This window comes from Apteryx mantelli, chromosome 3, assembly GCF_036417845.1.
Source record: "Apteryx mantelli isolate bAptMan1 chromosome 3, bAptMan1.hap1, whole genome shotgun sequence".
NCBI lineage: Eukaryota > Metazoa > Chordata > Aves > Apterygiformes > Apterygidae > Apteryx > Apteryx mantelli.
The window spans coordinates 118,711,760-118,735,764 of NC_089980.1; the positions used below are offsets into that span (position 1 = coordinate 118,711,760).

The 24,005-nt window shown below is 35.3% G+C and overlaps 1 protein-coding gene across 2 annotated transcripts in view; it reads right to left on the reverse strand.

The window, feature by feature from the left end:
* The window catches only part of PXDN (peroxidasin), an 89,140-nt gene that overhangs the window by 49,425 nt on the left and 15,710 nt on the right, over positions 1-24,005 (reverse strand). The window contains exons 2-4 of one of the 2 annotated variants that reach the window (XM_067294254.1): positions 12,311-12,382; positions 10,626-10,697; positions 3,935-4,006 (exon numbers count right to left, since the gene is read on the reverse strand). In XM_067294254.1, coding sequence (XP_067150355.1) covers positions 3,935-4,006; positions 10,626-10,697; positions 12,311-12,382 — 216 coding nt within the window. The remainder of the gene's footprint in view (positions 1-3,934; positions 4,007-10,625; positions 10,698-12,310; positions 12,383-24,005) is intronic. The other variant, XM_067294255.1, reaches the window with a different exon arrangement.

Below are 24,005 nucleotides of genomic sequence, written 5' to 3' on the forward strand. Positions count from 1 at the left end.
TTTGTAGCATAATATTTTTATTAAGGATTGCCTTTAACATATATGCCTATTGTTCATTTCTAATAATATCTCCCCGTCTTTGAAAAAAGTACTCAAAATTCATTAGTAGAGTATAATCTAGGTACTTAAATAGTTTGTTTGGCATTTTGATTATTTGAAAGAGAATGAACAAACAGATTTTTCCTACATTTATCAAAGAACTTTCCATGCCCAGGGGTATGACAAGAAGTAACAGGCTTAAACCACAAGGAAGGAGATTTAGATTTGACATAACAATAATGATTTAAAGTACTGGAACAGGATGCTTAAGGAGATTATGGAATCCTCTCTTTAAAGGCTTTTTAAATAAGGCTAGATAAATGTCTGTTTCCGGTCATTTATGTTGGTTGACCCTAGCTGATCTTTTTTTAGAATAATAGAGATATATTACACTTCTCAAGGCTCCTTTGTTTTTTGTTTTATTTTATTTTATTCTCATTCATTATTCCTTACTATAGTTATTTTTAGCAATGCAATGAGATTTTAATCAAGTGCTCACACAGGTTCTGCTGTGTTAAATGTACATAAATGCACATACATATATTAATGCAACAAACGGGAACTCTTTCTAACAAAAAATTTGAAAATTTTATATTAACATTTCAAAGCTATGGAAAATTGGATTAAGGATAATAAATAAAATGAATATAAGAAACTGCATCACTGTATGTAAAAGAACATGTTATAATGTATTCATTTTCCCAAATATACGTATATATGTACATAAACTAAATAAAATTCTTATAACAGTTTATAAAGAGCAAAATTAATACATTAATATGAAAAAGAAAATGTATAATTAGTATTCCACTAAAATTAAGTGCAGAGATAAAACTTAATAATTTGATTAGTATTTGGGGCTCCTATTAGTCAAGGACTGCAGAGAAAGCTTTTTTGTCCCTAGTACATGAAACGTACTTAAGCTGAGATCCCAAAAATATAGTAGCTACTTGGAAGAAAAGCCACATAACAAGTACATGCATCTTGAAATACACTAAATATAGAGCACAGTTTCTGGAATCCAAATACAAAATGCCTGTGGCTTCCCAAGCCAGGTATTTGTGACATTGCAGGTGGGATTCACTTGCCTAGACCAGGCAAACAGAAGCAGTTTTAGATGCCTGCGGGTGCTCTGGCTGGCTTCTAGCTGCTGCTCTGAAAGAATGCAAGTTCCCTGCAGTTTGTGTCATATTTGCCAGCCCCAAACACGTCTTCTGCAGGGTCTGAACTGGTAGTAAGTGGCAGCTTTTAATCACCTGACTTATTCCTTTCATGATTTGCCATGACTGAATATTTAGCTGACGAAACATAGGTGGCTAAAGTCCTCAGTCTGTTTGAGCATCTAAAGCTGCCAAGCTTTTCAGCATTTATTCTAGTACAAGGAGTTTCAAAATCTGATTCAAAGATCTTATTCTCTTGGCAGAAATTTTAGAATAAAAAGATATTTCTACTACATCAGCGTTAAGAATTCTGTCACAGAGGTTAAAGTAGGATGCTGCCCAGCAACAGCACTATTTGCTGCTGCTGTTCTTTTTCGTCCCTTATACATGCAACTGTGCTCTTAAAGCAAACTATATTTACAGCTTCTCTCCCATTATTGTAACTCAAGAACAGGTATAATGGGAAAAAAAAAAAAAGGGAAAAGTGTTTGTTATGCTGTTAAGTTAAAAAAAAAAAAAACAACCTACCAGTTTCATTCTGTTTCATTCAAGTACAAAAAATACTATGAATCAAATGTTCCCTTTAGAGGTTGACCTATAACTTTCCCTCTAGGAACTATACAGAGTAATGACAAAAATGTTTGAGAAAGTCACCAAATCCAGGTAGCAAAATGTGTTTAATAACTCAAGGCCATAGAAGCTTCAAACACAGACACATCATACTAAATAGCTGATATGGCCCTAAATTGAAGTTAGAGCACTTAGGATGTATTCACAGAGAGTAACTTTTGTCTTGTGAACATAGTCTCTCTCTGAAGATGAAACAGACCTTGTAGAGTCAGACCCTACTTTTATATGTAAGATGCCTATATTTCTCCATAAACTACAAATCTTAATGAATATCCTCTATTCAATTTATTTCCAGGCCAGCCACTGGTTTCCTGTGCTCGTATTTTCTCATCTGCTGAGCCTTCTTTTTAAGATCTACCTATGAAAACGGTTCTTAAAAAAAAAACAAAAAAACAAAAACCCCAAGCTTTATAATTTATATCTAACAGGATAGTCATTCTCTGAGGCAGCTCGGAGCAGCTGTATGCCCTGCTTGTGGCAACTGATGCAACTCTTCAAGGGCAGTCACTGCACAGCAGCTGTGTCAGGCTCCATTTCCATACTTTACGGCTAGAAATGAAACTCAAATTTTGTTTAAACTTAATTTTATATGGAATAATACTGATGTTTCGAGTTAGAGCTTAAGTTGATACTGTGTGATACTACTGCAGGCCAGAGAAGCTTAACTGAGACCTAGTGGAAAAGTACACAAAGAATGTGTTAATATTCTGAAGTGATTTATGTCTTTCAGTCATAAGCAAGAAACAGAGCAGAGGAAAAAAAGTCCACCTGTTTCCACTTGCAGCATATCAGGCTTGGGACATGTGGAAGAATATTATTTTGGAAGCATTATAATTCAATAAATGGACCTCAACATTTAAAATTCTACATAGAAAATAAGAATTGCTATCATCATGCAAGTAAGCCCTACCAGTTGCTGTCAATATGCTGCAGTAATCATTTCTAGAGTAGGAGGAAGAGGAAGAGAAAGGCATTAAGGAAACAAATGACAATTTTATGTATGTTTTACAATTATCACTTATGTTCTGTATAGAAGCTCTTCCTTCAAAAGGCATCTATTTCCTTCTAAAATGAGCTTGTATAATTCTGTACACTTTCTCAAGTGTTGTTTTATTTCAAATACACAACACACTATGTCCACTAATGTCCACTAGAGTCTTAGAGTAACACAGAAGCTGATACATGTAATAAAAAGTTGTAATATACTGAAAACTGTCAGGAGTTTTCAAAATTTGTATTAGGCCTGGAAGAAAGATGTTGCCCCCCTCTCAAATTTATATGCTACAGAACTCACTCTGGTATTTTAATTTGGCAGTTAGATTGTGAAATATCAATGTATTTATAGCATTTTCTATTTTTCTAAGCATTACCATAATGAATGTATAGTGAGGCTTTCCAATTGTAAAACAAAATATAGTTAAACTTAATGGAAATCAATACAATCAGTTTTTGTCATGCTATTGACTGTATTTTTCATTCATTTGCAATGGATATTAGTCTTCAGTCATTACACAGGAAAAGGAGTAAGATTTTAATCAATCTTTTTAGAAGACAGATTACTGAAATATCTACTTTAAAAACATTGAATTTTCTTACTTTTTAAATGTCTGTATATGGCAATGACTAACAGCTCCATTAACTTTAACATGTATCAATAACAGTAAGATTTTAATTTTAAAATCTATTCTGAATTCAAGAAGCTAATTCAGCTTTAGCTATGCTGTCTTAAAACAAAATAACTGCTGCAGTCAAAGGAATTGCAGTGTTACAAAACCTACAGAAAGGAAATTAGAATCTATCTCTTAGCAATACACACTGCTTTTCAACATTTTCCACGATTTTGCTTCTTCTTCGAAGGTATTTTGTAATGTAGAGGGGCACCGGGAATGCAAATCACAAATAAAAGACAAACATAGAAATGAGGAATTTGACACAGAGATCATTCTTATTTTTTTCACATGCAAATGATTATAGGACTATGTGACTAACAACCCATTCAGTGCAGACATGCAAAGCATGCAGGCAGAAGGCACTGTTCAAGGCGTGCACTTTTCCTCTGCAGGGGAACCATGGAGAGGACAGCACAGAAGAGAAAAGGCACTTACAGTTGTTCTAGAGAGGCAAGTCCTTTAAATGCTTGCCTGTCAATTGACTGGATTTCATTCTTGTACAAATAGCTGAAACAAGAAACAATCAGTAATATTAGTACACAAACAAAAGGTACATGGAGGTGGAAAAGAAGAATTAAGTTGACACATGAAGACAGCTTTTCAACTACATATTAGGAAAAAATACAAAACAAAAACTAAACACATACACAAAAAATACTTTGTTCTTGAGAATTCATCCCAAATGTCTGCTAGGAAAAAAATCTGGGGCCTTGTAGGCCCTAAGGCTGTCTTTAGCTTCCCAGTTCTCACTGTTATTACTTACTGTTTCTTTGCCCCTCAGTTTCTTGATGGGCTTGCCAAAAGTCAAAATGAATTCAACTTAAAGAAACAGAATTGCATCAAATTGCTTTTTCCAAAATACACCGGGGATGCCATTGGCCTCTTGTTTTCATTAAAATATCTCATCTGAACACTGGTACAAATTTTCAAATTATAAAGGAATTTTTCTTTTTACTGGATTTGGAGAACAAAAAGTGAGAATTTTTATAACTTCTCCTGTGTTACCTTTAAAATATTTACAAAGAAATACAAGTCACAATACTGCTATTGTATCAGAAAAACAGTATTTTATTTGTTTTATCACTGTATAGAAGATGGATCCCTGTTGATACTCATAATATAACCAGAATAAACACATGCAGGGTATCAGTATGTTCACATGTGCTGTCTATACCTTTCTTACAGAAATAAAATTCACCAGTTTCTGGATGGATCAGTGTATGTGCTCACGTTTATCATGCTCTTTACAGTAATGATGGTTTAGTGAGAGAGAGTTTGAGAAAAAAAATCACACAGTTCAGCTGATGACCATTTCTGCATGGAGGCAGCAACAGAAAAGACTTTTTCAGTTATTCTCTTTTTGTGTTAGGTTAGGTTGCAGGTTCCCTAACTATTTCACAATTATTTGGCAAATGATTTGGGACTAAGTTAATCAGGCATGGTTTCTACAAAACAGGGATGAAGACATTTTGGACCACATATCATTTTATTAGCAGGCATTTTATTAGTAGTCTTTTTGGCTTTCGTATCATTATAGTTTTCAGTAACTTACTGGAAATATTGCAGACTTCTTCTGACACCACAGATAAAATACCAGCCTTATTGGAATTGGTGCCAGTTTTCACACTGGCTTGAGAAAGCCCAACATTTCACAATAGACCCTATTGAGGAAAAAGGCTGTAGGCATCTCATGTTCACTGCATGACAACTTTGGAAGGCAATATGGAGTAGCATCCTTCTCTTAAGTGTAAAGTTTTTCAATTTATCGGTTGCTGAAATCCCAACATATTGATATATACAGACTCAGGGTGCTTGCTTAATATAGGCATGTATCTGAACAAAAAGCAGAGTTCCTCCAATATGAGAACAACTAGGAAATAAAAAAATTAAGGTTTTTAAAATGATCAAAAATCTGAACAACTTAAACTGAAAGAAAAATAATGTCATGTGAAATTACTGTAAAAAACTTAGAAATGCATTTGAAAAGTGGGAGAATAAATGTATTAAGCTTATGTTGGATGAAGAATTAGTTTTTATTCCATTTTCAAAAAATACCCACTCAGAGGTAGTCAAGTATTTTCTTAGACTCAGATACATCAATTTATTTGAGGTTATTACTGCTTTGAGCAGTTATTACTGCTTTGTCTCTCCTTAATATTCTTGTCTGTATGATATTAAATTCCTACCTTTTTCTCCAGCAAGAATTTTAAACGCGCCATTTCTTCTCACTTATTGGAAAATTTCAAAGACTGAATAGCCTTGGATATACTCAACTTAGCAGTTTGGAAATTAAGGCTTCTTCCTCTGAGTGCTAAACTTCTGAACAGACTCGTGAACAAGGTGGTTTCAGATGCTTTTGATAAAAAGACTCAATTAAGTATCCACAGCGTATCTGCAGATTTGAACCCTTCTCAATTTTCAATCTACAGAAATGAGTTCAAATTCATCCTTAAACTACAGCTTTTTCCATGTGGATCAGAGAACCCTCTCAAGCAGCAGCTACAGGACAGGCCACTGACTTCCATCCATCACTGTCCCTTTCTACAGACAAACTACCAGTAACCCCAAGACTAAAAAAGGTATGTCCTATGACAGAATTGTTCACCACACTTTCATTTAGCGTAGTGTAGATGCTTCCCAGGGGAGAACTGGATATGATATTAACTGGAAAAAAATATATATATAAATAAATAAACATATATATATATATATTTACCTAGTGAACAGAGAGATGACAGAATACAAAACACAACTAAGTAGAACTCATGAAAATATTCATCTTTCTAAAATTCAGCTGTGCCTAAAAAGTGAAACTTTACAAATACTGAGCCAACCTTTAACAAAAATATTCTCACAATTTATCCTAGTCACATTAGCAGAAAACTGATTTAAAGTATAATTAAGGACAAAGTAACTTGACTTACCTAAAAGCTCTGTTAGCACACCTAAATCATTAGCATTTTTCAAAGGATGAATAAACAGTGGATTAAAATGACAAGGGGTATATTCTAATATGACATTATATTATTTTCTAAAATTGCTATTAATTTTTTCCTGTAGAGTTCACAAAGAACTAGCACTTTCCAGAAATGTAATTAAAGCCAAGTGTGGCCAGAGGTATTGGTCATACAGTTTTGGAAATGAACAGGCAAATAAGCAATCAGTTGTCAGAAAAGTAGGTCAATTAGTCTTAAATTAAAAAAAAAAAAAAAGTCCTTTATAAGGATAATTTTAAGGATTGTAAAAAGTCATGTAGGCAACAGAGGTATTTGTGTGGTAGAGGAAAAAAAGTAAAAAGTAATGGCAATATGAGACAGTGTAGAGTGAAACATGACAAGTAAATAAAAATAGCAAAGAGAGACTTATATAGAAACATAAAGGAGACAGCTGATAGAATGCAAAGACATGAGATTGGGAACTGCTGGAGGTATTCAAAGGAAAAAGTAGCATGACCATAACAGCAACAATGGCAGAAGGTTACATAGAAAGAATGTAATATAAGCAGAAGATATAAGGAACTGTGAGGTAAGAAAGGTCAACAATTCAGCAATCTGGTAAACCTGCAATGTATATTCTGTCACTAGCACTCGATTTACCAAACGCAAATCAAATCTTGCTACATTTCCAAAACTGATATATTTTATACTGCTAAAAAACAGTTTTGATTCCCTTTGACCACAGTTTTCTCATGTGATTCTTAACCTCCTCTTTTCTTACTAAGTGAATACGCCTCAATATTGCTGCCAAAATAATTTTAGTTTTCCATTTTTATTTCCAGCACTTCTTTCAAACTGGCTTCTAGCTTACTGCTCTGTAGCTATCAAGCACATTCTCTTATCCAGAAAGCTCTTTGTAATTGCTACTGTACATTAGACTTACATTTTCCCCACATCTCCTCCCTAAATTCTTTCTTCTCCTTTTTACTTTAACTTCAACTTTTCCACTGCTGATTCCAGATCATATAACACCCTACATGTTATACCTGTAATATGTCTCTACCTTCAACTTTCAGTTATCTTCTGTCCTGGAGAGTAAACTGTTGAGTTTCAGGATCAGAAAGGATTATCCTACCAATTTTCCACAAATCTGCACGCATCTGTATCACAAGTTTGGGGAGCTTTTCTTTCTCATCTTTCTGCACTATCACCACAAGTCAATTAACTGAACAACTTACAGGAAGCCAATAAAATATATATAGTGTACTGCATATATCATGTATACATATACATACACATGATATATCAGGAGCAAAAAATTACAAACATGTTATCAATTATTTTGCTCATATGAAGACGACTTTTAACATTTATTTTAGATACCAGTGTTTACATTATCCCTTGCAGAACAGGGAATGTAACACCAAAAAATTATACTGAATTACCAAGGTACAGTATAAACACACAGAAAATATATTGCATCTGAGGTCCAAGCTACTAATGCTTTTTTGGTCTTTACTAAAGAATCATATTGCCAACTCTAAGGTACATGAAAGAAGACAGAAAGACAGAAAAAGCATCCTCTTAGTTTCACAGCAAAACAATGATAATGACATTTGTTTCTGTCCAACTTTTAGTGTAGGAATTCAAAGACACATTATTACCACAAACAGCGCAACCATGCAAAACTGTTTATGGAACTGTCAACACTTCAATTATATAAAGAATAAAAAAAAATCATAAAAAATGATCTTCAAAAATCGTATGTGCATAATTTTCTTTTTATAATTTAAGCGCCAACTTCTACAATGATTAATTTTTTTAATGTACAGAAAATTGTGGCAAGATCATTAATCTTTGTCAATATTTGTTCTCCAGCCAGACAATTCTAAAGATAAACAGTATCTCACAAGATAAAGTATCTCACAAAACTCTACAGTCAATTTCAGATACAAACAATACAAAGAATCATTTGAAAATTCTGGGGCTTCTGTGAGATATGCAGGAGAAAGTTTTGTCTGAAAGCATAAAAATTGATGTGCAGCAGAGATACAGGAACGGATCTTGATATCCCTCTCTCTCAGACACTGACCTTGTTTCTTTATATACAATAAAACTTACATTTTGCTAAATCTAAGCCACTGAGAAAAGACAGGCTTTCTAAAATTACTCAGTAAAGTACACATTTTCAGAACCAACTGCAATCCAGTACTTCAGTTCCCTTAACAGCGAGTAGCATAATGTACTAATAACGTCATCCTCTGAAACAGGACAAGCTATATTTGCAAATATCCATAGGATTAGGCCATCCTCAGTAAACAAATCTGAAACATTTCAGGTCATTTGTCTATATAACATTAAATCCTGAACAATATTTCTAGCTTTTATTAAAGAACAATCTCATTCTCCCTAATTTCTATTTCAGCTGATCCTATTGGGAAAAAATGGCCAGTTTTGTTTCCTTTGTTCCACAGAACACACTTAACTTGTGCTTACTCAACTGAAATTGTCACTGCAGCTCAACCATATTTGGTACATTTGAGCCTCCTATATTAGTATCTGCCAGTACTGGGAATTTCATAATTTTAAGGCTGTACAATTCCAGACATTTATAGCACAGTCCACTGAAACAGGCAAAAGGTTTTAAAGACTATTTTATCAAAACTGAGAGGATGGTTTTAAAGAAGAGCTCTCTCCAACTGAATCCACTACCACAATTAGCTTCTATATTATATTCAAAATTTCCAGGGAACAAGAGGAAAAGGAAAAAATCTTCCTCTTAGTAATATGGATCTATATATACATTAACACATATACATGAAAACAAACATATGTAGTAGTTCAGTAACCTCTTTTCACTCTTTCATTGAACTGAACAGTGTGTATAGTTCAGTATTATCTCAGTTTTAATACAGCTATATAAAAACAAGCACGTGAAATAAAGAACTAATAAGAATCTAACAACATTTCTGTACAGTTACTATGTAAAGTAGTTAAGGTGTACTAATTCAGGATGACTAAAGTACTTTACTTATTTTACATCTAAGGTTACAAAACACCAGCTCCACCATACAAACATGTCCTGTAACAAATACAGTATGGTCTTTAATAATTCATTGGGGACAGTCTGTTCAACATTCTCTTTCCTCCAGTTTTATACTGAGTAAACAATTTTATTACTGAAAGATGATATACATAAAAATGAGACTAGGGAATGTAATCAAATACAGCTTTGAAAACCAAGTGGCACATCTGCACAAATCTATGTGAATTTTATTTCCCTCCCATCTCTTCTCTCCTTAGATCTATCCAGGTTACATTCTTGAAAATTAGACGGAAAAATAAATTTTTGAATTATTTCCAAAACAGTGAAATCAGAAAGTGATCATTCTTTTTATGTACACCACTCTAACAATAATCAATAAAAGTTTCTCATATGACACTACACAAGATAGACTCCAGAGACTAGAGTTGAGAATCCACGACTATTCACTATTTAGCTATAGAGTCTTTTTTATAGATAAACAACTTTTTGGATATCTGTTGTTTATTTGAGTAGTTAAGACAAATGACACATTTGCTAAAAATGGGAAGAATTATTCTTAAAATGTACAGGTTGCATTAAGACCTAGACCCTATGGTTAATGAAAAATATTTTTTCTATTTTCAGTTTGACTTGATTTTTCTCTTATAAACATATACTGCATCCAGTGAACAATTCGGGGGTAGTTAAAAAGTTTATTTTAATTCCAAGCTTATATAACTAGAAATCTTGGACTAACTGCTCTTCAATCATTTTTCAAAATACAAATTAAAAAAAGTATCTGTATGAAAATTTCAACGAACCTTTTAAAAGGTGACCTCCTAATCTTTCAACATACTCCTTTTTAAATTATTTTACAAATTGAATTTGGTAAATAGCACCTAGTAACTCCTTTAAAACCAGCAGCCTATAAACAAATATCTCAGTCTTGTGTTAGCAAACCTCAAACCACCTATTTATAGAAACAAAGATTCACAATTCTGTCTCCCTCCACCCCTAGCAATTTAATTTCACAAATTTTCAAAGCAGTTTGTGACATGAAACAGTGAGTCAGATTAAAACACAATTTCAGATTAAAACACTTTCCCATTTCAGAAGTTAAGTTCAATTACATTTTGATACAAAAGGTCAAATTCATTTAACTTACAGATATTTCAGATTTTCAAGGTCTTCAAATGCCCCACTAGGTATTCTTTTAATTTGATTGTTGTTTAGAAGCCTATAAAAAGAAATAAACAACTGTTTATTTTAACATAGAAGATCTGTAGGAAAAAAGCCAAAATGTGTAACAGCAGATATAAATGCACCATTAAAAAGAAAACCAAAACAACAACAACAACAATTGTTCCTTAACAGTAACAGTTGGCAGAAAGTGAAATGCTTACAGCTTCTTAGTACTTTTCAGATGTGAAATCTATAAAGATTAGACAGAAATAAAAAAAAAAAATCATCTAAAAGCTGAAATAGTTTAACTTTTTGCAGGTATCTGAGGTTAGAATGGAGGAAAAAAATCCTGGTCCCAAGTCTAAACAGAGGGTTGAAATCAATAAAATTGATATTAACAAAGATTTCTTATTAACAGGTAGATCTAACTGGCTTTCCCTAGAGTGTTTCTTAGCAATATTCCGTGTACTATTCTGGACCCTTTACGTCATGCATGAACACAACTGTCTGTATTCACAGCTTTGCCTCCATCCTTGATTGCACGGATGTATGAAATTCCAAACCTAATGAATCCTGTCTTTATTTGGGACTTGCGGGGCTCAACTCAGGGATTTGGACAGCTAAAACATGAGGGTGGATATCTGACAGAAACTGAAATGCAGAACTGGGGACTGAGCACAAACAGAGGTATGATGAAAGGTGACTGAAGAGGAATAGCCACTGAAAATGCCTAGGTAGTACAGATTTGGACAATATACTTCGGGGAGAAAGTCCTATCATTCTCTGATGTGACTATACACCAAGATGTCTCAATAAATTATTTTCATATGCTTGCAGGACAAATACATAATAATGATGCAAAACTCACTGATATCACTGCATTTTATTTCAATTCACACCCTGTTTGTGTTCTAGAAAACAGGCAGTCAAATTTGCAATCATCAGTTATGTATATTTAAAAGAAAAACAACTGTCCACATCAATAATTCTTTCTCATGTCTGCAAATACATAAGAGAACAGAAACATGCATGCATCTGTTCCAAAAGTCATGTTTGAGGGAAAGACTGAGATACTAAGTTAAAATGATTGTATACACATTATTTGCCTTATGGGAGCGTAAAAAAGATCTCTACAAAAGATGGATTTCTCTTTACAAACGTATGGTATCAGAGAGCTCTATAAAAGGAAGTTCAGCCAGAACAAAGTCTTCTAACTTCTTCTATTGTCCTGGCTAGCCCATTAGAATAGGACTTCTTTGAAACATTAGGAATAGATTTTGTCAAATAGTTTGTAACTGCAACACATTTGAACATCTTTGAACGACTTTGTTGTAACTGCATGATCTAATATGTGATATTACACATAAGTCATTTAACATGATTTTGAAAAAATGATAAAGTTCTGTATTTTTCATATTTCTTATCAACTAATGTTAATAAGAAAATTAGGATGTAAATAATTTGATTTTTTACTGTAATAGGCATATACCTGGCTTTGCTTGCTTTCAAACACTTTGGGCCTAAATCTTGCTTCCTTCACTTGTGTAAATACTACAGCTGAAATCTGTGAGACTACTTACCTATGAAAGGAAAGCAAATTTGGCACAGTATCAAACTAACCATATTACATCAAAAAGGGAAAGTACTTTAGGTTGAAAAATAACTTACAGTGTGTTCAGGTTTTTAAGCCGTCTAAACTCTCCAGGCTGGATTTCTTTAATCCTATTAAATCTTAGGTCTCTGTAGAATAAAGAAAGAAGAATCACATTAGAAAAATCTATGTATTTTTTCATATGAAAAAGCAAATTAAGCCCAAATTTTTGTGACCAGTGTGAATGCTTGCCTCTGTCCGTAAACAATGGCTTTTGACCAAGAGAGAAAGCAAAACGAATCTAAACCCTATGCAACAAGTTTAACAAGAAGTTTCACCAAAAGAGAGCGTATCCAGCCTCAGGAGGTGGCACCAATGCCGGTCTCTGAGTTGAACCTGTATTCGTGACGGATGTTCACTTCCTCAGGGAACCGTCTTCCAGCGGGCTCCCGAATCACATCTCACTAAATCGAATTGCCTTGGCATTTTGACATCTATTTGGAAATAATACACTAGAACAGATGAAGAAAGCAGGGATCAGGAAGAAAGGAAAAATGAGACAGCTTTCAAGACTAAGACACTCCATTCTTTTGTTCTGGATAACGAGGCTTAAATGCTTTACACCTTGGCCTGCTTTTAAAGCCTCAAATCCAGCTGCTGGAAGCAAATGATTTTCTTAATTAATCATACTTTCCCTTAGTTTTTCATATGCTTTTACCATGTTCAGTCCAAGCAGAAGGAAACTCTTCAGTTTCTCGGGAGAGACAGGGGGAGAGAAGAGCTTTTCTGACCTCACGTCTCCACCGGGGCGGCCCTGGGCACCGCGGCGCTGGCTGCGGCGGCCTTGTCCCGCACCCTCACTCGGCTCCACCTTGGCCTCTGCCCACCGGATGCCAAACTGCTTCAGCGAAGACGTTTCCACTTCTTTTGCCAGATTTGTCTTCTAGCCTAGCGAGCCTGAAACAGCTCGGGCTGCCAAGGAGGGCAGGAGCACAGCCTACCTCTCGCTGCCTTCCTCGTCTCCAGGCCCCGAGCCCTGCAGGCTGGCGGTGGGCTCGGCCTTGCTTTCACGTTTCCCCGTCTGCTCAGAAAACTGATTTAACAGCTAATCCGGACCAGCAGCAAACCCCCAGAGAGATAAATAGCTTGCTCCTGACTGGCAAACCGAGTCGGCGTGCTGCGTGGCCAGAGCCGTGACAGCCAGCAGGGAGCAAGGCCCCAGGCGCCGGGCTGGGAAGGGCCGGAGGGGCAGGTCCGCCCATCCCCGGCCCTTCGTCAGGGTCACAGGCGTGCGCCAGCGCCTCTCGGCATCCGTGGCAAGCAAGCAGAAGGGGGGGAAGCAGAAAGTAAGGAAAATCTGAAGAGCTACGCATGCACTTACTGCACTATGACTCTCAGAACACGCATTTATCAATTGCTTCCAAAAAGTAGGGCATAAACACGTCACGACGTCAGCCTTGGCACCAGAGAGCAGCCCTAAACAAAACATAAATCCGCACTGTGCATTAACAGGTAATACGTAACCAGGAGATCTCTCTGGAATTTGGTGTTTAGTCACAGGAAATACAGAAAAGCCAACAAAAGAGGCGCTGCTGTACACTGGTCCCGTGCGGGACCCGGGCGGGCTGCGGCTGTGCACGAGGCAGGGTGCAGCCGCCCAGCTGCAGTAACAGCCCCACCAGGACTTCTTCTACAGAAGCGGTGTCAGACGGGGCCTCTTGTTCACGCTAAGGAAAGCACCTGGCGTTTGGTTGTGTTTGCATTACACTCCACCAAAAAATCTGATCAGTGACTGGAATAAATGAGAGGCACAAACTGCTGTCCCTTATTTCAGCGTAGCGTAGTTAAACAGCCTGTACATACGCAGGGCTACTCCATTGCTCAACTCCCAGCTGAGCAGGGGGCCTCTAGATTTAGAAGCACAAACTGTTTTAGCTTGAACTAAAAAAATTAATTAGTTACAGATAAAGAGACTCATGTTTTGTGCATCATTCACACATGAAATACACACCACACATGAAACACGCATTTCTCTGAGGAAAAAAAGTCCTCCTAAGACTGTATGAATCTCAGATGCTGAAATGTTGATAGTCAGACGGCTCCCTACACAAGCGTGGCATGCTGCATATATATATGAGCACGGCTTGTCTCTTGTTAAGATCCCTCTCCAATCACTATTGACTATACATGCCAATGCACTGTAACCTTCTCCTAGATTATCTGAAAATTTATTGCAATTCAAAAAAATTTTTTAATTTCAAGTAAAACATTCCAAAGTGCAAAAAATCCAATATTCAATCGGATTTAGGAGCTCAATTCAGTTTTTCAAAAGCCTCAAAATACTGTTACAACTAGTAAGATTCAGCTACTAAACATCAGGGGACTTCTCAAATCTTTTATGTACTTATATGTTTGTAAAATCCATAAATGAAAATAAATCTTTACCAAAGGTAAACATTGACACACTGTACATTTTCTTTTTAGCTATAAAAGAATATACATTCATCCACATGCAGTACAAGAGTATTGGCTATAATCAAGCAAAGCTGCTAAATACATACTTAACTTTAACGAATGAAATGAAGTAAGGAGACAGTCCTCTGAGCCAGCATCAATATGAGACCATTTTGATTCGTCAAATCCATTCTGCAGTAATTCACTATGATAACTGGATTCACAATGCCAGTCAAAATAATTTATGATTTTATTATTACTGTAGATGGTGATATTTTATGCCAACTCCTGACACTATTTCCTTTCTCATATTAACTTGTGAAGGCTATAGAAAAAATCATGTTTGAAAGCCTACCCATTTGTTCTCATTCTATGTAGCGGTATTCAAAAAGAGCCATACAGAACACAGCAGCCACATTTTTCCTAGAGCTGGGTGCATTTGGTGTCTGTAAGTAAAATGTTTCACAGAGTGCTATGATGGCAAAATACATTTTGAAAAAGAATTATTATATGTTTTTGTTTAAAATTAGTACCGAAATTACAGTAGAATTGGAGAAAAACAAACAACTTGTTTGTTAATCTGACTTTAATGGAGGATTAAGATTTTGGTATATTCCTTCAAAGGGGAGCTTATATATTAATTCAACAAATAGTCTTGCTATGCATTAATTTAAAGTTTTTACATTAAGTTTTCAGCCCCAAATCCCCCATACTAACAAGTGAGAGAGAGATCACAAATGCTGTTCAAAATAAAGAGCACAACCTCTTTTGCTCTCTAAATTATTGTAATTATATTTTGTGTGTTATTTGTACATAGAAGATGAAAGTTGTTGTCATAACCACTATAGATGTCTCAAGAAGAAATTATGTCAAATTATCTTAATTTCCCTGTACAACAGGGTAATAAGCTAGGTAGGTAAGGGAAATAGAGTAATTATTAGCAGCCATTAGCCATATACATAGTTGAAGGCTTTTCATACAGGCTATTCATGTAAACAAGTCAGAGAAATGCTTTAGAGGAAATTTCTGTAAAGCAATGATACAACTGATAGGGGAAAAACAGAGAATAAGCAAAAATTAGTTATCCAACTGAAAGGTAGTATCAAGTAGAATTGTACAGAAATCTGCCATAAGATATTCTTCAATATTTCAAGATAGGGATGGTGGAAGGAAAAGTAAGCTTATTAAATATGAACATGTTGGCAAGTTTGGAGTGGCTGCAAATATTCTGGAAGATGTCTCAGATCAGAAGCACTCCTTAAGTTATAAACCTCTAAGAAGCAGAAATAATTCAGTTCAATAACACAGTTATGAGACAAGGAGCAACTGGACGGCTCTCAGTTCTTCAGAAAACCAATTAAGATTTCGGCAGATGACAAAAATGAGCATCACTCACCAATGCCATACCATTGTGAAGAAAAAGCAAATGTCATACTAAACAGAAGCACTGTTTGTCAGGCCCGAAATGCCATCCTGCCCCACTAGAGACTACGTGTCCACGGGAATACCCTGCCTGACTTTGGGAATCCCATTTCAGGGAGCACAGGGGCAGCAGATGAGAGCACCGAGCAAAGCAGGAACACTGGGTGCGCAAGCCCGAGGACGCGCTGATGCTGAGGAAGGACCAAACAAGTGAGGACAGTGCTAGAGTGAAGAATAAATACTGGGAGCTCAAGCAAGGCCAATATGATCCCAATTTCTTAAGACATTTGCTGAAGTAATGCATGGTTAACCAGCATTATAAGGTTTCTTGTCCCTTTTTTTCAAACTACTTCCTGTCCATATCATGTCACCACGTGACTTTAGTCCCAAGAGCCTGTTCCCTGCCCTGCTTCAATCTATTCATTTCTCCATCACCTTTTCTGGTTGTCCCTCCTTTTGCTTTTGCACAGTGACTGCACACCAGCTATCTGTTCTGCTTCAGGGCAGCAATCATGACTTCCCATGACAGGACAGAGTGCACCAAAAGATTAAAATAGTAGATTGAGGTACTCTACCCCAATTTTTTGACTGTCATGTTTTCCCTTTCCTCATCAGCTAACATTTATTAGCGAAAGGAAAATAATAAATGAAACAACCAATAAGAACTCCCCAAACACTTACAAGGAGGGCATAGAATTTTAGCCTTAAAAAAAATCCAAAATTAAATGCCATGCATTCAGTTTTTCAAGAAAAAATTTGGTGTACCTAACTAGTAATTCAGCTTTTGCTTCTTTTATAACATATTTCACAGTGAAAGCAATTACTCTTTAAAATTATACACAGACAGCACAATGAGATTTTTATGAAAAAGTACACTACTGCAATTTTCTTGTATCAAATCCTCTTAGCTTGTGGTCCTGTACAAACAGCATTGAACCAAAATAATACTAAATATCTTCCTTCAGAAAACTTTAGCTTGACCTCACAAAATGTTTTTTATAGTGTTATCTCTTAGCTTTCTTTCCCAAACACATCCACATGCATTTACATTTTTAAAAAAGGAGAGCCACTACAGCTAAAACAACTTTCCCTTCAATATAAAGCCCTAAAACTTATCTTTCTGTTTATTAGCAAAATCATCATAGATACTAATAGTTACTGTTTTCCTCCGTCTTGTGACCTTCCAGAGCTTAATAATTTAAGTTGTAGAAATATGCTTCAATCAGACAGTCTTCTACAGAAGCTAAATCCACTACTTTTAAGAACTATGTCTCCGCTGCATAACACAAACAAAACAACATTTAGATAGGCCAAGTAAACTAAATACACTCAGGATTATTTTCCTGGCCCCGTGACATCTGGTCTGTGCTGGCGCGTGGAGCCCAACCAGGAAACTTTTGGGATAGCGCTCGGGTGCCAAGGCCAAGAACGTGCCAGGGAGCACGCCAGCAATTTAGCAATTGGCCACCCTCGAGGATCGCATTGCAGCGCAGGCGGACGCGCCGGGTCCTGCCGCTCTGCTCGCAGCACCAACACACCGCGCCGCGCACGGCAAGAGGCCTCCTACAAACACCTGCTCAGCAGGCTTCCCAGGCTCCCATCCGTAAAGGGATTTTCACGTAAATCCATTATCTCTAAGATAATCTACATGTGCGGCATATAAATAAATACAAATAAATAAGCCTAAATTTCATATGACAAAAATCTATGAATATTATCTAATTTTAAGATTTTTGCTATCTAAATTTTTTCCTATCTGAAATTCTGTCTCTGGTTTACATTTTCTTTGTGATACTTTAACGCAAATTATTTGGGTTGTTGTTTTTTTTTGGTATGTGACAAAAAGCTTGTGTTACCAAATAAGAGCTGTGCTACAGAAACCTTTTCTCTTGATGAATAAAACTTCTGTTCCTGCTAAATTCTTTTTTTTTCTTTTAACTAAATCTGTCTATGAGTCCACCTTCTTAATCTGCCCTTTCTTAGTAATAGGAAACCAATAATATTTCCATTTTAATAGTGAAAAATAGCAACAACATTTTTACCTAATTAAACAAAGTGAAAATTCCTAAATACATGAATATTAAAGAATATATGCAGCTGTTACTATCACATACAATCCAGTATAGCAGTGGCAGTTCTTGGCATTCTAAATGACCAATTTATCTCACTAACAAAGTTCGTACTGACAGTGTACAATACAGAAAACTGAGTTCCCCACTTACTTATTCAGACAGAGAAAAGCAACATTTGGACGCATAAATCCATTGCAAGTTTGCAAAAAAATATGTTATAAAATAAATGAGGGCATACATTCGTAAAGGCATTTATAAATGCTCAGAATATGAAAATCACGCAACAGAATATACAGTGAATTATACAGCTTCCAAATATATGAACTTAAACATCAGCATCTTTTAAGAAAATTCAATTCAAGAAGTTTCGTATCCTCCTCTATTCCAAATGCAGCAATCTCTGCTAGAGAAAGGACTTTTTTTACTCAGAGAAGTCCATACACTGTAATTAAAATATAATATTTAAAAAAATACATGATGTTTAAATTTTTTGGGGGGGTGGGGTCTTATTGTCAGAAAAGGACACATAAGGGGAAGAATTAAGGCTTTCGATTTCATTATTTTTATAAATTATTATACATGGTATACTTTTAAATTAGTATTCTTCTCTAAAAATATTAACCCAAATCCCTTTTTGCACACGTTTGACTTTTGAAGGTTCTGTTGGTTCATTCAACTAAGACAAAAATCATGAAGCATTCAAAATCAAGCTGGTTAAAAGCAGAGCTGACAACACACTGTCAGGTACTACCATCACACGCCTCAAAAGATGACAGCCTATTTATCAAGTTGTGGATCTTCAACACCAAAAGAAATCCCTTAAATACTGTATTGAGTGTATATAGGAAATTGCTTTTCATTTGTCATTTCTAATTCATGTCACAAAATCTGGTCGTGACACAAAGACCTTATATTAAGATCTTTAATAAAAAAGTAGTTAAGTTAGTTTCCATTTAGTTTCCAACTTTAACAGCTGGAATCACCAACATACTTCCCAAGTACGGGCATCTGCAAAATCTCGAAATAATAAAAAGGAGATAATTAGGTTTACTTTGCACACTTTTTTGTTCCATTATTAAAAAATGCTTGGGAGGGGAACTTACTGTTATGAAAATGTGAAATTTGAGGCATGATGTGCAATCTCATCTTTTGTTTACAACTCTTTGCCGATTTTAACAGAGATCAATGCAGAAATAGATTATACACCCTATTCCTCTCAGATGACAAAATAAATATTAAATAATACACTCATCAGTTACTGTTCCACTGTTGAGGCTGAAGACGACTACCATCAAGCTAGGCTAATCAAGCATTATTTCTACTAACCCTAACTAATCCTGAGACGTGAGACTATGCTCTTATTTAGTAAATCACTTGTGGGTAGATCTGCTGTTCCACATCACCTATAATTCAGAATTGTACAAGATCACTGTAATCCTTCAAAGATCCTCCAACATTTTTCAGAAGTTTTTCCTGTCCAAAAATGAAAATGTATTGTTTCTTTGCTTAATACTGTTAGATGTTATCAACAGAACAACCTAAACACTGTTTTACACTTACACTTATTAGATTTGCTCTGAAGGATTATTTTCCAGTGTACCATTCTTAGATATAGTAGGATGTAAATCATGTTCATACTTGCTAACAAACACTACATGAAAATTAGAGTAAGTAAAGCAAAACAAAGAAAACCCATGAAACTTCCAAAGGAAAGGAGGGGCTGCTATGTTTCTCCAAAAATATTATTTATCAAGACAGAATAAAGGCAAAAGCATTGGATTTAACACTAACAAAACAGAACAAAGCACTTAAACTCAGGTTTAAAAGGTAAGAATTTATATTAGCCTATCATAGCAAAAGCATCTGATTTTATACTTCGAATTGAAAATACTTAGGTATCTCCTAGCTTTAGAAAAGAAAAAAGCAATTTGGATATAATCAACATAGTTGTATGATATACTGATGTTAGAAACATGAGGTTGACGCATTAATGACTTATTAATCAATCTTCATTAACAAGCAAAATGCTGCAACATTTGTCAGTGAAATTAAATTAAATCTTGATTTTTTTTATTAGCAGTGAAGGTAAGTACCTCGTTACTGCTTTTCAAGACAGTACTTTGGATATTAATTTAGGACATGAAAGATCTTGAATTTAATTCCCTGCTACATCAGAGAGATTTCCTCAGTGCAAATTAAGCAAAATCCCCACAGCAGCAAAATGGAAATATCTCCTAAGTATCTTAAAAACTGAAAGGCTCTCACATGCTAAGAGTGTGGACCATAAAAGAACAAGCCCCCATCCCAACCCTGCAAGGTAGATACTTTTAAAAGCGCCAGTGAAAACTATTTAAAGTTGAAATTCTTCCCCCATGCGTGAATGTAAGCTGTATGGTGATAAAATCTGCACTACTATAATTTGACAAATTAAAAGGAGGTGGTGGCTTTGATTTAATAAGAATCAACAGGAATAACACAAACAGCTTTCAAAGGACAGATGCATCGTTGTATCCTCCCTGACACTCAGAGATATAAAAAGTCTGAAAAAAGAGTTGAGTGTAAAATATGATGTATTCTCTTATTCATATATAAAGGTAGTCATGAAATGTTGATTAGCGCCAATAACAAATGCCAAAACTAACAAATGACAATTCCTTCAGCTGCAGGATAAACAGTGAATCTGGAAAAAAATGAAAACTAGTTAATCTCTTTTCCTCTTAAGAAAGAGGGAGTAATTTTATAGCCTTTTTTATATAAGAATGACCATTGCATTGATCATTCGTTTTGCTCTCTTCAGATATTTTAATAAAGTAGGAATTGTCATAAGTGGATCACTTTGCCAAGGGTAAAGTAATTCAAAAGAACAAAATAAGAGAAAAAAAAGTAATTTTTTTGTAACAGAAGAAGATTAATTACTACCCAGCAGAAATAACCTATAATATAAATGCCAAACTACTATGTTTCTCAATGCAGAACAAAGGATCTGCAAATGCCAGCAAGACTACATTGCTTATGTCTACTTTATTCTTATTCTTTTTTTATTCAAGGTCATCCCAGCAGGAAATGAAAAACAGCCATCAGCATAGTAAAAACATTCAAACAGAACAGAGCATGAAAATTGCACAAAAGAGGTTATATAATCAAGTCAGTGCAGTAACTGGATGATGTCAATGACACTTTAATGCTGCTTTAACCACTGCCCTGTAAAAAAATGTGTCACTTTGTTGAACAAAAAAAGAAAAGTCCACCACTCTAAAAAAGTAAAACCAAAACCCACTTTCAACTATATCACTACTTATATTAATCTTCATGACAAGCAGCATAACTTTTTCTGGAATACCAGAGGAAACAAAAAATTTTTTCATCTAATTTTAAGATTTAGCCTAAGTGAGTCTTTTACAAACAAAGCTATATCTTTCCCATTTTCTTGGCAATTCATTTTCTGGATGAATTCTTCCCCAACCTAACTGTTATATACAAAATGTGATTTTCTCTAATTAACATTGAGACATTTTATTATCTGTGCATTGCACTTAGCACATAAATAAAGGTACCGTCCTTTTAGAGCGAAAACTAAAACAGAATTCTTACAAGTACGTGGATATCATTGTCAATAATATTTGCTATACCATTAAGTTTACTAAGAAAAGTGAAGAGTAGGACCATAAAATTACTAAAATCCACAGAACAGGATGCAAATGCATTTGGCAATACTCACCCTGATCATGAAATAATGCTTACAAAAATACCGAGAATTAAATGTGGCTGACACATTAATTTTCTAATTTAAATAATACCTGATTTGCACAAATATGTAATATTTGTTGAAGGGGTTTTAAGTTTATAAGTCTTAAAAATACATTTATCAGGTGTTTTCTCTGGTGAATGGAGAGCTTATGACAGAGCCTTCAACAAGAGCTAAGGATTTGGTTTAACTAACAATTATTTTGCCTTTACAGTTGAAAGAAAACATTTAAATGTGAACTCAATGAAAAGCAATATAGTATTGTCTTACTAAGTCTTTAGATCCCTCCAGTGTCTTCATTGCCAATTTTTCCAACCAGCTATGTAGTGCCATTAATAAGACTCCTGTAGAGTTTGCTGGTTCAAAGTTTTAGGCATGTAGCCTTAATTTACAAGAATTACATACGGAAATACTACCCTGGCATGATCTTGGCTGTTTGTGCTACTTCAGAGTTTTCTAAAGTCCATCCATTACAGAAAAAATAGTGTTTTGCAATTAGAGATTTTGTATTATAATTGCTTCTAATTCTCATTCTATCTTAACAAAAAAATAAATAAAAGGATGAGCAGAATTGAAACAGATGTAATGCTATCTGTGTAGCCTGGAGAAATAACACGAAAACGTGAAATCTGTCTTTATTCCTCTCAGGAAGATTCAGTTCTAAAACCAAGCAATGAAAAGGTTATCAACAGTACTGTCGTACGATTCATTAATGATTATTTTTGACAGAAATATCCTTGTGGGAGGCCTGCCTTTTTGTCCTATGTTTGTGCCATGCCCAATAAAATGGGGCATGACAGCTGTGTATGAGTGTTATGGTAACACACAAATATGCGGTGGTAAGGTCTTGGATCAAGCACAGAGTGAACTGATGATTGGCACACTTGGTGCTGTAAAGAGTACTGAGATATTGAAATATTTTTAGAGGATTAGAAACAGTTGGAGGTACAACTTTTCAGTTTCTTTCTCAATAGTTATTGTTTTAACTCTACTTTTCAATTAAAAAAAAAGGTTTCTCCTCTTTAGGATGTTAAAGAAGAAACAAGAAAGAGACACTGACCAGTTTAGGGTACACCAAGGACCACTGAAAGATATGCAATTAATATTTTACTTTGGTTTCACAGTTAATAGTCATGTAAGTTACTACTTTGAAAAAAAAAATACAGAAGTACTGTTTTTATGCTATGATCACAAATTAGTCTCTTCTTCCCCTATTTACCTCTTTGCAAAATAAGTAATAATGTTTCTGCACTTTTCTGTCTCACATGGATGCTTAAGTCTAAATTCTGTATCCGTAAAATATTGAAATTCTCAGAGGAACGACTGATGAAATTAAAAGTCAGAAAGAATCATTATAATCCTTCGACTTCCCACGTATGACAGGTCATAGAACAGTAGAGAAATTTTGGTCCTAAAGCAATGATTTCTGACTAAGCTGAAACATGCCTTTGACAAAATGTAAAACTGTGATTCAAAAAGACCAAAAATGAAGCACAACCAAAAGCAAGTCATTCTGGTAGTTAACTCTATTCACTGTTAAAAATGGGATAGTCTGAATTTGTTTGCAGCTTGAATGCATTTATCTTCAAATTGCACTCACTGGAAGTAATCAGCTATAGGTGAGAAGTACCACTGATTATTTTTCTAAAAATAGTTCCAGAGGAATATCAAAGTTCATTCATGAAATTTTTTGCAGTACTTCTTAAAGACTAATCAAGAAAAATAAATGAAAATCCTACCCCCCCCCAAAAAAAAAAAAAGGCTAGGCAGGAAAACATACACACAAAGGCTATCCTTTGCAAAGAATTTTCTGATTTTGTTCTGGGAAGGATTAGTTCTTTCTTTCCTGTCAGTAAAACAGGATGCAGGTGCAAGCAAATGAGCATGGAAATTAATGAAAAGAAAATATGCACTCTGATGGTCACTTGTACGTGTCGTGGAGTATCAGCGAGCCCTTCACACGCAACTCAGACACACCAGCCCCGCTCCAGCCCTCGACCCATCTGCGAGGGCAGCGGGCGCCACCGGCCAGCGCTGCTGGCTGCCCCCAGCCTGCTTGCGCGGAGGGCTCACGGCACT